This window comes from Castor canadensis, chromosome 9 (assembly GCF_047511655.1).
Source record: "Castor canadensis chromosome 9, mCasCan1.hap1v2, whole genome shotgun sequence".
Classification (NCBI taxonomy): Eukaryota; Metazoa; Chordata; class Mammalia; order Rodentia; family Castoridae; genus Castor; species Castor canadensis.
In genome coordinates this window covers 27,896,238-27,911,367 of record NC_133394.1, presented here as the reverse complement: position 1 = coordinate 27,911,367, position 15,130 = coordinate 27,896,238, and the positions used below count along the sequence as shown (strand labels likewise).

General features: G+C 37.7%; 1 protein-coding gene across 13 annotated transcripts in view; it reads right to left on the bottom strand.

The window, feature by feature from the left end:
• Pdlim5 (PDZ and LIM domain 5) overlaps positions 1 to 15,130 on the bottom strand; it is a 208,052-nt gene that overhangs the window by 29,390 nt on the left and 163,532 nt on the right. For all 13 annotated transcript variants that reach the window (XM_074041379.1, XM_074041380.1, XM_074041381.1 and 10 more), the window contains one exon: positions 1,552 to 1,726. In XM_074041379.1, coding sequence (XP_073897480.1) covers positions 1,552 to 1,726 — 175 coding nt within the window. The remainder of the gene's footprint in view (positions 1 to 1,551; positions 1,727 to 15,130) is intronic.

Genomic DNA, 15,130 nt, shown 5'->3' with positions numbered 1-15,130 from the left:
CCACTACTGATGAATGGATCAAGAAAATGTTATATTTATACACAAAGGAATTTTATTCAGCCACAAAGAATGAAATTTTATCACTCGCAGGAAAATGGATGGAACTGGAGAACATTATCTTGAGCAAAGTTAGTCAGGCTCAGAAGGCCAAAAATGTTCTCCCTCATGTGTGGATGATAGACCTAAAACAAATGCAGTAATATTATTGGACATGGACAGCACGATAGGGGGAGACCATGCATGGGAGGAATACAGAAAATGAAGGAAACCAAAAACCTGAATGTGGTTGATACAGGAGCGAATATGGTAATCTTAAACTGTCAGAGGCCACAATGGGAAGGGGATTAGGAATTAGTGAAGACATCTGGTAGAGATGAACCGATTTGGGTTGTAATACACATATGCACAGAAACAATACAGAAATCTCCCTGTACAGCTATCTTTAGCTGAAACTACCAAAAAAGCTAAGTTTTTCTTTTTTGTTTTACATGTTTTTTATTCAATAAAATTAGAGAACAAGAGGGTGAACAGGTTCTGCCTGGAGGTGGGGGTGCAGGTGGCCCAAATAATGAATAAATATGTAAGTATATTAGAAATGATAAAATAAAAAGAGCATGAGTAATAATTTCAACCAATAATTTCTTTTTTTTTTTTACTTCCAGCAGGCAACTTACAAGGAGACAACATGTCTTTTTGGTGAGACACCTGCAACCAACATTCACAACTACAACTTGTAACACTTATAAAAGCCACTCATTAAAAATGCTCAGAGATTTAGTAAATTCCAGGACTGCATACTGACTTAAGCTCTCTGGGCATTTTTTTTTTTTTCTTTTTCAGGAGTTTAAGAGACAGTCAAATAGATTTGGACAAAAATATTTTACTAAAGCAGGATATAACCTGATTTAAAGCATTTATGACCAGATCTGAAGGTAATTATAAATATCTCTCAATGATGAAGTATTTGAAAATCCAATCTTCTTTTCTCTAGGGCTCAAAAGTTCATTTTATGCTACTAGCTATTTTTCACTTAAATGAAAGTCCTCACTTCCACAATTTGTAAAACAGTATAGTTGAGATAAATGATCTTCAACGTCCCTTGAAGTCTAAAAATTTTATTATTCTCTGAAGAGTAACATTCATCACTATTTCCCTAGTTCTGATAGGAATTAATAAGTGACACAATTAGTATTTTTAGTTTATTTTCATGGGGCCCAGAATTATTTCTCACTAAAATAATCCTAACAAATATATGCATATGTTTATCCACTTTAATCTAGTATGGCACTGCTTTATCCTAATGAATAAAACAATGGTTTTAATTATTATCTGTATTTAGTTGTTATATTTTTAGGTTTAATAGTAATAAATAAACTCTGACATAACATGGTTTCTATTAAGTGATAGCATTTTGGTTACTCAGACTGGTATTTAGACACGCTAGCAAGACTTTTTTTTCACCAATAAAATTACAAATATTATAGAATATTTTTAAATCACAATATTGGTACTAAGTAATCTCAAAAAAATTTCAAAAAATAAACAACCGACCTTATGACCTGGTTACAGTGGGCACACATTGGAGTTCGCTTTCCTGCTGGAATGTGCTCAGCCCTTTGCACTAACGTATCCTGGTCACTTGGCTGGGGCTGCCTCGCAGCAGAGTTGGCTGGTGCCCCTGCTCCTGAGGAAGTTGCATTGTTTGAGATTTTTCCAGTAAAAGGTGCTGGAAGATAAACCACAGAAGAATTAGAATGAGAATACCCAAATAGAAACTTCTTAATAACCAAATTGATTTTTAATATAATCTATTTACTCACTCACTCACCCTCTCACATGTGGTAAAGTTATAACCCAAATACTGGGCCATAATTACACAGATGAGTAGAGAAGAAAGCCAAGCCTTACATCACAGTGAAAGAGTTATGACAAATGTATGTACTAGATGCTTTATCTGCTTCCAAGAGGAGATATAGTTAGGTGAATATTACAGGTGATGCATTTCTGGTTATCCAGACATCTCTGATAATTATTAATTAGACTTAGTTCCAAATATATAATAGGCACACTAAAAATCTCAGTGTGTTGAGGATAAAAAAACCAAACTCACTATATTCTCTCTTCCAATTTCTCTAAGTAGGTTAGATATTCAATTCCAAGACAAGTAAGACAGCTATCTAGAATCATCCTTGCTCCTTCTGCTCCCCATGTTTGTTAATAACAGGTCTTGATAATTTTTTATCACAAACAATTTTTGATTTTGCCTCCCCTTCTGCATTTCTACAATGCTATCCTGGTTTAGGACCTCAATGTCTTTACTTGCCAAAATGTCTTGTCTTCCTTATATTCATCTTCTCCATGACCATCTAAGACTAAAACCTCACCAAATCACAAGTCACTGTGAAGCATTTCAAGGATCTCCCTGTTCTCTGATCAGTGAAGGTAGTCATGCTTCTTAAAAAGTACACACAAGGCTTTCCAGTGGTTTCTTTCTGCTGCATAACCTCACCTTTCATCATACTGCCTTTCACTTAATGCTAGAGCAACACCAAATTGCTTAACTTTCTCTTGTGAATGGGTCTATCTATGCACAGGCTGTCTTTGTTCTCAGTAATGTTGTTTTTCTTCCTATCTTTCTATTTACGTAGTAACCATTACTTTCTATTTGAGACTCAGGTCAGAAGTCAACTGTTCTACCTCTTCCCATGGTTTCTTCCACTTAGATCAAATGTTTATCTTCTATGTTCCCATAATTTTCCATGAATGTCTCTACTGTTGCTTTTGCTGCATGTACTCTGTGTCTTTTCTTTCCCAAACAGACAGTATGTTCCCAAGAATTCTTATTATCACTGTCTATCACTTTCCATTTCAGTGTCTGAAATGAATGAATGAATAAACTGGAATCAATACAAAAGTGAATGAATGTGAACAAGGTAAGGGGGAGACACCAACAAAAAGGCCTCTTCCTTACTAATAGGTAATTCAAATCTAAGAGAAAAGAAAAAACACATTTAAATGTTTTTGAAGGAACTTTTATGGAACGCATACAAATAACACAAATTAGGGTCAGGGATGTGGCTCAAGTGGTAGAGTGTCTACTCAGAGAGCTGGAGTTCAAACTCCAGTACTGCCCTCCCCGCCCCTCATCGCCGTCCACCAAAAAAACAAAAACAAAACAAAACAACAACAAAATATATATATACATAATTTAAGAGTGTGTGTTTGTGTATATGCATACATATGCATACACATTTACATATATACCCATACACGTTGACAATAGCTGTATTAAAGATATAAGGTGAATTAAGATAACTGTTACGGATAACTCTCCCTCATCAGAATAAAGCCTACTTGCAATAACATACAATTATAGACCAGAAGGTCAGAATTTACAGACACTTAGCACATCTCTGACAGTACTATACCTGGCACCCAATCTGTGAACAGGCACTTTATGGCCAGGGAGCCCCACTGCTGCTCATGTTTCAAGTAAGTCTGCTGGATTAGAAATGTGTTTCCATTCTCTCAGGCTCACACTTTCTTTTAAAGAAGTGGCAGAAAAAGTTACTCTAATATTCACTTTGCATGCCTTCTTCTGTTTTACCTCATTTACTCTCACAGAACAGCCCTCCACTCTCTGGCTCTTTAGTTTCTCTACCTGGGCTTGAAATCTCTTGGAGCACAGATAAGTATTTTCAAGGCCAAATCCGGCTACTGTCTTTAAATCCAGGACATGTAAAATGGATCTCCTCTTCTTGCACATACTATCAGCTTTTCTGAGAAGTCTATTTTGAATTCCCCCACTTAGGCAAAAACACATGGCTTTCTGCCTCCTGTGTTTCTGATGCTTCATTCTCAGACCCTAACAACTGTTTCACAATAAATGTCTTCAAGATGATCCCTTCTTTCTAACCCAAACCCATATTCAATCATTTGAATTTTAAGTCTGGACTGTTACAATTCTCCTATCCACTATCGCTGCTGCCAATCTCTTCTTCAACCTAGTATGCTAGATTGTTTTGCCCAAAACTACTCTGATCATATGGTTTTGCTGATAAAGCTCTAATCCCTAATAGTGAATAGCAGGCAGTCCTGATAGTCCAGCCCCTTAGTAAACCCACTTCAATCTTCTTAACAACCTTGCCTTTTATGCTCCCTACACATCACCACTGTCCTCATCATACTACGTTATACTCATTTAATATGTAACTTGTGTAATCACTATTTGAAGACACGATTTTCAAATTCTCAAAACAGTCTATACTTTTAGTACAATTAGTACCACTTGCTTGCTTTATGAGAAAGCCAAGGTAAAGAAAGGTTAAAGAACCTGCCCAAGATCACACAGCCAGAAAGGGCAACTGTGAACCAACTGGTCTGGCTCCAGAGTCTGTACTCTTAAACACTGTGCTATACTTTACTCATTGCTCCTTAATACTCACTAAATGAATGTCTCTTAACTGCAAGGCATATAGACATTTCATTTTCTTGGACTGGGGCATGACTCCCATAGTAGAGTGCTTGCCTAGTAAGTGGAAGGCCCTGGGTTCAATCCCCAGTACCATTTAACAACAACAACAAAAATTCCACTTTTTTTCTTCAAAGTCTCCTCTGGTCATCACAGCTAGAATTGCGCTCTTGCTCCCCTTAGTATCTGTAACACATGTGCCTGTATAATTTGTTTATCAATATCCTGTTAATGTCTTTCCCCCCAAGTTAATTATTAACTCTTAAAAAGTATATGCTTCTTTCTATCTACTACTAGAAAACTGCCTTACAAACAGAAGGTGAAAAAATAATAGTCAATTAAATGGAAAAGAAGACCTCTTCTTTTCATGGAAAATTTTCATCTTTTTTATTTTTTGCCTTTAGTCTACACATAAAGATATTTTTAAAATGTGGACTAGGTTCAGGATTTTAAACAAAAGGAAAGTTACCAATTGGGAAATATGAAAATCAAACCTTAAAGGAAGTCAAACCCTTTCATCTACCATATGCCTTTTTTATCATCTTATCTATGCATAGCCCTGAATTCTGAGTCACAGAGACATTTTTAGCAAGAAGAGTGACAAATTTATCCATTAGTCATTGTAAATAGGACATAACCCACCTGGCCTATGTCTCCAGGAGAAGGTTGATAGGGAACTAACGTATTTAACACAAGAAGCCACTCTTAAACATGAAACACCAAACACGTGACCCTATCTTAAACACATATAAAAAAGTTCTAAGTTCTGCTGCAACTCCTTGGGAAGAAAATCCTTGCTTTCTTTTACTGCCCTGGTTGAACCACTTTGGATACTACAGAAATTCTCACACCTCCATTTGTGCTGCATTGCTAGCACACTGGCCCGCACACAAAGCTACACAAGCCTTGTTAATTACTGAGCCCTGAACACTCCCAAGGCACAGTTATTTCCCAGATGAATACAGTGCTCACCACTCTAGCACAGGAATTGGCAAGCTTTGAGCAATCGATGCCAATCCCTGGCCTCTGCTCACTTGGCATGCCAGGGGAGGGAGGTGTAAGAAGGTGAGGTCTATATGATCCAGCAATGCCACTCCTGGGGATATAACCAAAGGAATGCAGCACAGGTTACTGCAGAGGCACCTGCACACCCATGTTTATTGCAACGCTATTCACAACAGCCAAGTTATGAAAACAACCAAGATGCCCCACTACTGATGAGTGGATTAGAAAATACGGTATTTATACACAATGGAATCTTACTCAGCCATAAAGAAGAACGAAATCTTATCATTTTCAGGTAAATGGATGGAACTGGAGAACATCATTCTGAGCGAGGTCAGCCAGGCTCAGAAGACCAAAAATCGTATGTTCTCCCTCACATGCGGACTTTAGATCTAGGGCAAATACAGCAATGTGGTTGAACTCAGATCACATGACAAGGGGAGAGCACATACGGGAGATATAGGAATAGGTAGAAAACCCAAAACATGAAAATGTTTGATGTCCCCACTCCAGAGGAACTAATACAGAAACCTTAAAGTGACAGAGGTTATCATGAGCAGGGGATCAGTAACCAGGGTAAAGATCATATAGAGTTGAATCAACATGGGTCATGACAAATGGGTACATGAAAGCAATAGTAGGAATCTTTCTACATAGCTATCCTTAACTCAACTAGCAAAAATGCTATGTCATCCTTATTATGTAATTTCTTCAACCAAATTAGTGATAAGGGCAGAACAGGACCTGCCTGGAACTGAGGGGGTAAGGGGGGATAAGGGTGGAAGGGTGGGGCGGGGGAGCAGAGTGGAGAAATGATCCAAACAATGTATGCACATGTGAATAAATGAACAACAACAACAAAAAGAAGGTGAGGCTTGGGAAAGAGGAAATACCACAATTGAGTCCTGCTTCTATTATAATTTTGTAGACAACTGCACTGCCATGCAGCAAAATCATCTTCCATGGACAGCAGTGTGACCAAAGTGCTTCAGATTTACTGAACCCATGGTAAAAATCATCTACTCTTACACAGGAAAAAAAAATGATTCTTTAGAGATTCTTGAAGATGATAATTTACCTGTTTGTAACAAAAGGGTCTTTTTAAAAAAAAGTTCTAACAAGACGTTAATTAGGAGTACTCAATCAGCCCCGCTTCATAATGTAGGAATTTAAGTCACAAAAAGTATCACTTACTCAAACTGAATAGTAATTTATGTAGTACCTTGATGAGGGAGGAAGTAATAATTTTGACGCTCTTCTTGCTAAAAAATGTCTGTGACTCAGCATTTAGGGCTTATGCATAGATATGATAAAGTTAATCTCTGGATTTTTCAGCCTTAATCTTGAGCAACTTTCATTGAATTTGGCTTCTTCTGTGGGTAATCTCTACTCCCATGGGATCTTGTTTGAAATTCCTATTTGTTCTTTTGTACTAAATACATTTAAGCACCACAAAACTAGTCTAGACCTTCAAAGCCACTGGCTATTCTCTAAACAACAAAGGTGGTGAGAACCTCTCTCCTTCATTAACTTCATTTTTTTTCTATGGTATTGGGGTTTGAACTCAAGGCCTGCAAGTGCTCTACCACTTTAGCCACACCTTCAACGCTTTTGGCTTTAGGTTACTTTTTCAGATAGGGTCTCATGGTTTTGCCCATTCCAGTCTTAGATCACGATCTTCCTCTCTCTGCCTCTCATGTAGCTGGGATTACAAGCAACATCACACTCTACTTTTATGTTAAGATGGGAGTCTCACTAACTTTTTTGACTGGGCTGGGCTTTAAAAACCCCACCACTATCTTTACAGGATGCTAAGGAAGCAATTTATTATTTAAAAGAACAGTAGACTTTAATAAAGAGAGAAAAAGAATCAAGCTTTGACAATTATGACTTCATTAATGACATATTTCATCTATATACCACTCATTCATTCCTCTGCCATTTCTGAACTAATTTGAAGCAAACTCAAGATTTATTATTTAATCCATATTTCAGTATGATTTATAAGAATAATCTTCTAAGAATACTACTATCACACTTACAGAAAACCTTCCTTAATATCACCAAATGACAAGTCAATTTAAAATTTTTTCCTGATTAATCTCTATATTATGCTACTGTAACAAATTACCCCAAAACTCACATAAAAGCGACATTAAGTTTATTTCCTTATAGTTCTCTGCATCATTATTGCCAAGTGAAAACCATGTTGGCAGGGTTAATTTTCCTTCCAATGGGTTTAAGGAAGTTCATTTCCTTCTATTTCCTAACTTCTGCAGAATGTCCCAGTTCCTGGGTTTATGGCCACTTCCACCATCTTCAAAGCCAGAAGCAACAGGTTAAATCTTTTTCACAATGCATCACTCAGAAGACCCCTGTGATTTACATGAAGCTCTACCAGGACAGCCTCTCTTACTTAAGGTCGACTGAAAAGCAAGCTCAATTTCATGTGCATTCTTAATTTCCTTTGCTGTATTAACAACATATTCACAGACATCATGAACTAGAACCTGGGCATTTTTGAAGAGGAGGGCATTACACCTCTGCCAATGCAGATCAAGTAAGTCCCGTTATGGTGCATAGCTAGTACATCTCTTCTAATTCCCTCCATGTAAAAGCAACCAAGTCTCAAGTTATATGCATACATTTGAACTTTTGTACTGTAATAAAGTTAAAGGAAATAGGCCACTGAGTAGTCTCATAGTTATCAGGTGTTACTGTTTCTATTTAACAGATAAAGGACAGAGAGTTCAGAGAGAATACGTAACTTGCTTAAGAATATATAGAATAGGAAAATGAAGATGTTTTCTGAACAACTACTGTATATCCAACAGTGTGCTAGGTTGTACCACTACAAACAAGACATACATGGTTTCTTCTCTCAGAACAGTTTAAAGAAGCTTATAGATCAGTAAACAGTCAAGTGTGTTTGGATCTGAAATATCCCTCAAAGGCACATGTGTTTACAGCTTGGTGTCCTCAGCTCATGGTGCTACCGGAAAGTGGTGGAACCTTCAAGAGGCAGGGCCTATTGTGAGATCATTGGGGGCTTGAAGGGGACTGTGGGATCCCGGCCTCTTTTGTTTCTTTCATTCTTGACCATGAGGTGAATGGGCTTCCTTTGCCATACGTTCCTGACAGACCCAAATGTAACAAGGGACTATTATCAGTGGACTGAAACCTTTAAAACCATAACCAAAATAAACCTTTAGTCTTTTAACAATGATCATCTCAGGTATTTTGTTATAATAACAGAAAGCTGATTAACACATGGATAAATGCTAGGAGTTGGGAAAATATCTACTTGTACTGATACAGCTATTAAGTCTTTTACCAAGTATATGCTGAAAGCCTATAGTGTAGCCAGCATGACACTGTGCATAAACACACGGTAGAGGGGAGAGGATGCAGCCTTTTCCCTCACAGAGTGCACAGCCTTTGTTTGTACTTGGAGGAGCTGATAGTCCATCTTTGTAAGGCAGCCTACTGAACGTGAGAACTCAGGAGGGTATCTGAGTCAGATATGATTCAAGACCCACCAGCACACTGATGACACTTGAGCCACACAATAAGTGATACTGGGAGCAGAGGCAGCCACGCAGCACCGAGCCGGCCGCGCCCCAAGGCCTGGCCCTGGGGGTGGGGAAACTGCGCCGAGGAGCTGGAAACTTTCCTGGCAAGAGCTAACTGTTGGGCAAGATCGTCTCTCAGGAGAAAGGACAGAAGAGAAAATTGTGATCTAAGTACCACCTCCTTTTCCTGGTGAATAAGAAGTTACCAGAAATAGTACTCCAGAAGAAAGAACTTAGAACAGAGGGGATTCCAAGATGGTGGCTAGAGGGAGGAAGCAGAAAGTGAGCCTCCTATAGTGAAATCTTGGAGAGATGCTGAAGACACACTTTGCAGGCATAATCACTGAGAAGAGGCATAACTTTGATCCCTCCACACCTCCAGCTGGTGCAGAGAATCTCCACTTCACGTTGAACGGAGAAACCAGGAGGGCCCCCGGGCCACCAGTCGCCCGCGCCCAGACGGCTTGGGAAGACGCAGACCAGCTTACTGTCGATTAGTACACTAATGCTCCAGTTTATACCTTTGAAACTTTATTGTCTGATACCTTGTTCTGTTTTCTCATTCTGGTCTGTGTATTTGTTTTCCCCCTTTCTTTAACTTCTTGCTTTCCATCTCAGCTCACTCTTCCATTCTAAATATCACCATTGTTATTATTACAAGCTAGAAAATGCTCAATTGCACACAGTACAGGGACAGTAACAACACCAAACACAATGACGGGAAGACAGAAAAAACAGGTAAACCAGTTTCCCCACAGCAAAAAATTAGTACAGGAACCAGAGAGGAATGAAGAAAACAGATACTCAGATCCAGACTCCAACAAAATGAAGATAAACTATGCCAAAGGACACAATGTAGCCCACAAGAATAATTTAAAAGCAGACATACTACAAGTACTCAATGAGAATTTTATAGAGATGATACTGGATAGGGTCAACCAAAATGTACAGGAGACACTCAAGAAATTCCAAGACAACAAAAATAGAGAATTTGAAAAAGCAAAAGAAGAAATAAAGGAAACCATAGAAGCACTGTATAAACACCAAAGTGAAAGAGAGAACACGATGAATAAACGGATAAATGAACTCAGTACAAAAATTGACAACATTAAAGATGAAACCACCCAGGATATGGAAAACCTCAGAAAAAAGAACGAAACAGAACTGCAAACAAAACGGAAGGCCAATCCAGCAGAATAGAACAAACAGAAGACAGAATCTCAGAACTTGAAGATGAAATGGTAATTAAAGGAAAAACCGAAGAACTATTAATTAAACAACTCAAGACCTGTGAAAAGAAAATGCAAGAACTCACTGACTCCATCAAAAGACCAAACTTGAGAATCATGGGCATCGACGAAGGAGAAGAGGTGCAAGCGAAAGGAATGCGTAATATATTCAACAAAATAATAATGGAAAATTTCCAAAATCTAGAGAAAGATATTCCCATATAGATGCAAGAGGCCTCCAGGACACCAAACAGACCAGATCAAAATAGAACTACCCCACAACATATCATCATTAAAACAACAAGTTCAGAAACTAAGGAAAGAATATTGAAGGCTGTAAGAGAGAAAAAACAAATAACATACAAAGGTAAACCCATCAAAATCACAGCAGACTTAAGCAAGAAGAGCGTGGGGTGAGATCTTCTGGGCACTGAATGAAAATAACTTCAACTCCAGGATACTCTACCCAGCAAAACTATCATTCAAAATAGATGGAGGAATAAGTCTTCCATGATAAGCAGAAACTAAAACAATATGTGACCACAAAGCCACCACTACAAAAGATTCTGCAAGGGATTCTGCACACAGAAAGTGAAAGCCAACTTAAGCATGAAAAGACAGGCAGCACCAAACCACAGGAAAAGAAAAAGCAAGACAGTAGAGAGTAACCTCAACTTAGGTACACACAATCAAACCTTCAAACAACTAAGACAACTAAATGACAGGAATCACCACATACCTATCAGTACTAACACTTAATGTTAACAGACTTAATTCACCCATCAAAAGGCACCATTTGACAAAATGGATTAAAAAGGAAGATCCAACAATTTGTTGCTTACAGGAGACCCATCTCACCGACAGAAATAAGCATAGGCTAAGGATGAAAGGCTGGAAGAAGATTTACCAAGCCAATGGCCCCCCAAAACAGGCAGGAGTAGCAATACTTATCTCTGACAAAGTAGACTTCAAACCTACATTGATCAAACGAGATAAAGAAGGATATTCCATACTAATAAAAGGGGAAATAGACCAAAAGGAAATAATAATCACCAATCTGTATGCACCCAATGTCAATGCACCCAATTTCATCAAACACACCCTGAAAGACCTAAAAGCATATATAAACGCCAACACAGTGGTTGTGGGAGACTTTAACACCCCATTATCATCAATAGATAGGTCATCCAAACAAAAAAATCAATAAAGAAATCCAAGATCTAAAATATGCAATAGATCAAATGGACCTAAATGATTTCTACAGAACATTTCATCCAACTTCTACACAATATACATTCTTCTCAGCAGCCCATGGAACCTTCTCCAAAATAGATCATATCCTAGGGCACAAAGCAAGTCTCAGCAAATATAAGAAAATAGAAAATATATCATGCATACTATCTCATCACAATGCAGTAAAAGTAGAACTCAACAACAAAAGTAAAGACAAAAAACATGCAAACAGCAGGAAACTAAATAACTCATTACTTAATGAAGATTGGATCATCGATGAAATAAAAGAGGAAGTTAAAAAGTTCCTGGAAGTCAATGAAAATGAAAACATAACCTACAGGAACCTATGGGACACAGCTAAGGCAGTCCTGAGAGGAAAGTCTATAGCCATGAGTGCATATATTAATTAAAAAGACTGAAAGATCCCAAATCAATGACCTAATAATACATCTCAAACTCCTAGAAAAACAAGAACAAGCAAATCCCAAAACAAATAGAAAGAGAGAAATAATAAAAATAAGAGCTGAAATCAACAAAATAGAAACCAAAAAAAAAAAACATTCAAAGAATTAGTGAAACAAAAAGGAGGTTCTTTGAAAAAATAAACAAGATTGATAGACCCCTGGCAAACCTGACTAAAATGAGGAGAGAAAAAAACCAAATTAGTAGAATCAGGAATGCAAAAGGGGAGATAACAACAAACACCATGGAAGTCCAGGAAATCATCAGAGACTACTTTGAGAACCTATATTCAAATAAATTTGAAAATCTTAAAGAAATGGACAGATTTCTACATACATATGATCATCCAAAGCTGAACCAAGAAGAAATTAATCACCTGAATAGACCTATAACACAAAGTGAAATTGAAGCAGCAATCAAGAGTCTCCCCAAAAAGAAAAGTCCAGGACCTGATGGATTCTCTGCTGAATTCTATTAGACCTTTAAAGAAGAACTGATACCAACCCTCCTTAAACTGTTCCACGAAATAGAAAGGGAAGAAAAACTGCCTAACACATTTTATGAAGCCAGTATTACACTTATTCCCAAAACCAGGCAAAGACACCTCCAAAAAGGAGAACTATAGGCCAATCTCCTTAATGAACATTGACGCAAAAATCCTCAACAAAATAATGGCAAACCGAATTCAACAACACATCAAAAAGATTATTCACCACGACCAAGTAGGCTTCATCCCAGGGATGCAGGGGTGGTTCAACATACGAAAATCAATAAACATAATAAACCACATTAACAGAAGCAAAGACAAAAACCACTTGATCATCTCGAAAGATGCAGAAAAAGCCTTTGATAAGATCCAACACCATTTCATGATAAAAGCCCTAAGAAAACTAGGAATAGAAGGAAAGTTCCTCAACATTATAAAAGCTATATATGACAAACCTACAGCCAGCATTATACTTAACGGAGAAAAACTGAAACCATTCCCTCTAAAATCAGGAACCAGACAAGGATGCCCACTATCTCCACTCCTATTCAACACAGTATTGGAATCCCTAGCCAGAGCAATTAGGCAAGAAGAAGGAATAAAAGGAATACAAATAGGTAAAGAAACTGTCAAAATATCCCTATTTGCAGATGACATGATCCTATACCTTAAAGACCCAAAAAACTCTACTCAGAAGCTTCTAGACATCATCAATAGCTATAGCAAGGTAGCAGGATATAAAATCAACATAGAAAAATCATTAGCATTTCTATACACTAACAATGAGCAAATTGAAAATGTATGAGAACAATTCCATTTACAATAGCCTCAAAAAAAATCAAATACCTAGGTGTAAACCTAACAAAAGATGTGAAAGACCTCTACAAGGAAAACTATACACTTCTGAAGAAAGAGATTGAGGAAGATTATAGAAAGTGGAGAGATCTCCCATGCTCATGGATTGGTAGAATCAACATAGTAAAAATGTCGATACTCCCAAAAGTAATCTACATGTTTAATGCAATTCCCATCAAAATTCCAATGACATTCATTAAAGAGACTGAAAAATCTACCGTTAAATTTATATGGAAACACAAGAGGCCACGAATAGCCAAGGCAATACTCAGTCAAAAGAACAATGCAGGAGGTATCACAATACCTGACTTCAAACTATATTACAAAGCAATAACAATAAAAACAGCATGGTACTGGCACAAAAACAGACATGAAGACCAGTGGAACAGAATAGAGGACCCAGATATGAAGCCACACAACTATAACCAACTTGTCTTTGACAAAGGAGCTAAAAATATACGATAGAGAAATAGCAGCCTCTTCAACAAAAACTGCTGGGAAAATTGGTTAGCAGTCTGCAAAAAACTGAAACTAGATCCATGTATATCACCCTATACCAAGATTAACTCAAAATGGATCAAAGATCTTAATATCAGACCCCAAACTCTTAAGTTGATACAGGAAAGAGTAGGAAATACTCTGGAGTTAGTAGGTATAGGTAAGAACTTTCTCAACGAAACCCCAGCAGCAAAGCAACTAAGAGATAGCATAGATAAATGGGACCTCATAAAACTAAAAAGCTTCTGTTCATCAAAAGAAATGGTCTCTAAACTGAGGTGAACACCCACAGAGTGGGAGAAAATATTTGCCAGCTATACATCCGACAAAGGACTGATAACCAGAATATATAGGGAACTTAAAAAACTAAATTCTCCCAAAACTAATGAACCAATAAAGAAATGGGCAAGTGAACTAAACAGAACTTTCTCAAAAGAAGAAATTCAAATAGCCAAAAAACACATGAAAAAATGCTCACCATCTCTAGCAATAAAGGAAATGCAAATTCAAACCACACTAAGATTCCACTTCACCCTGTTAGAATAGCCATCATTAGCAACACCACCACCAACAGGTGTTGGCGAGGATGCGGGGAAAAAGGAACCCTCTTACACTGTTGGTGGGAATGTAAACTAGTACATCCACTCTGGAAAAAAATTTGGAGGCTACTTAAAAAGCTAGACATTGATCTACCATTTGATCCAGCAATACCACTCTTGGGGATATACCCAAAAGACTGTGACACAGGTTACTCCAGAGGCACCTGAACACCCATGTTTATTGCAGCACTATTTACAATAGCCAAGTTATGGAAACAGCCACGATGCCCCACCACTGACAAATGGATTAAGAAAATGTGGTATCTATACACAATGGAATTTTATGCAGCCGTGAAGAAAAACAAAATGTTATCATTCGCTGGTATTGGATGGAATTGGAGAACATCATTCTGAGTGAGGTTAGCCTGGCCCAAAAGACCAAAAATCGTATGTTCTCCCTCATATGTGGACATTAGATCAAGGGCAAACACAATAAGAGGATTGGACTTTGAGCACATGATAAAAGCGAGAGCACACAAGGGAGGGGTGAGGATAGGTAAGACACCTAAAAAATTACCTAGCATTTGTTGCCCTTAACACAGAGAAACTAAAGCAGATACCTTAAAAGCAACTGAGGCCAATAGGAAAAGGAGACCAGGAACTAGAGAAAAGGTTAGTTCAAAAAGAATTAACATAGGAGGTAACACACACGCACAGGAAATTAATGTGAGTCAACTCCCTGTATAGCTATCCTTATCTCAACTAGCAAAAACCCTTGT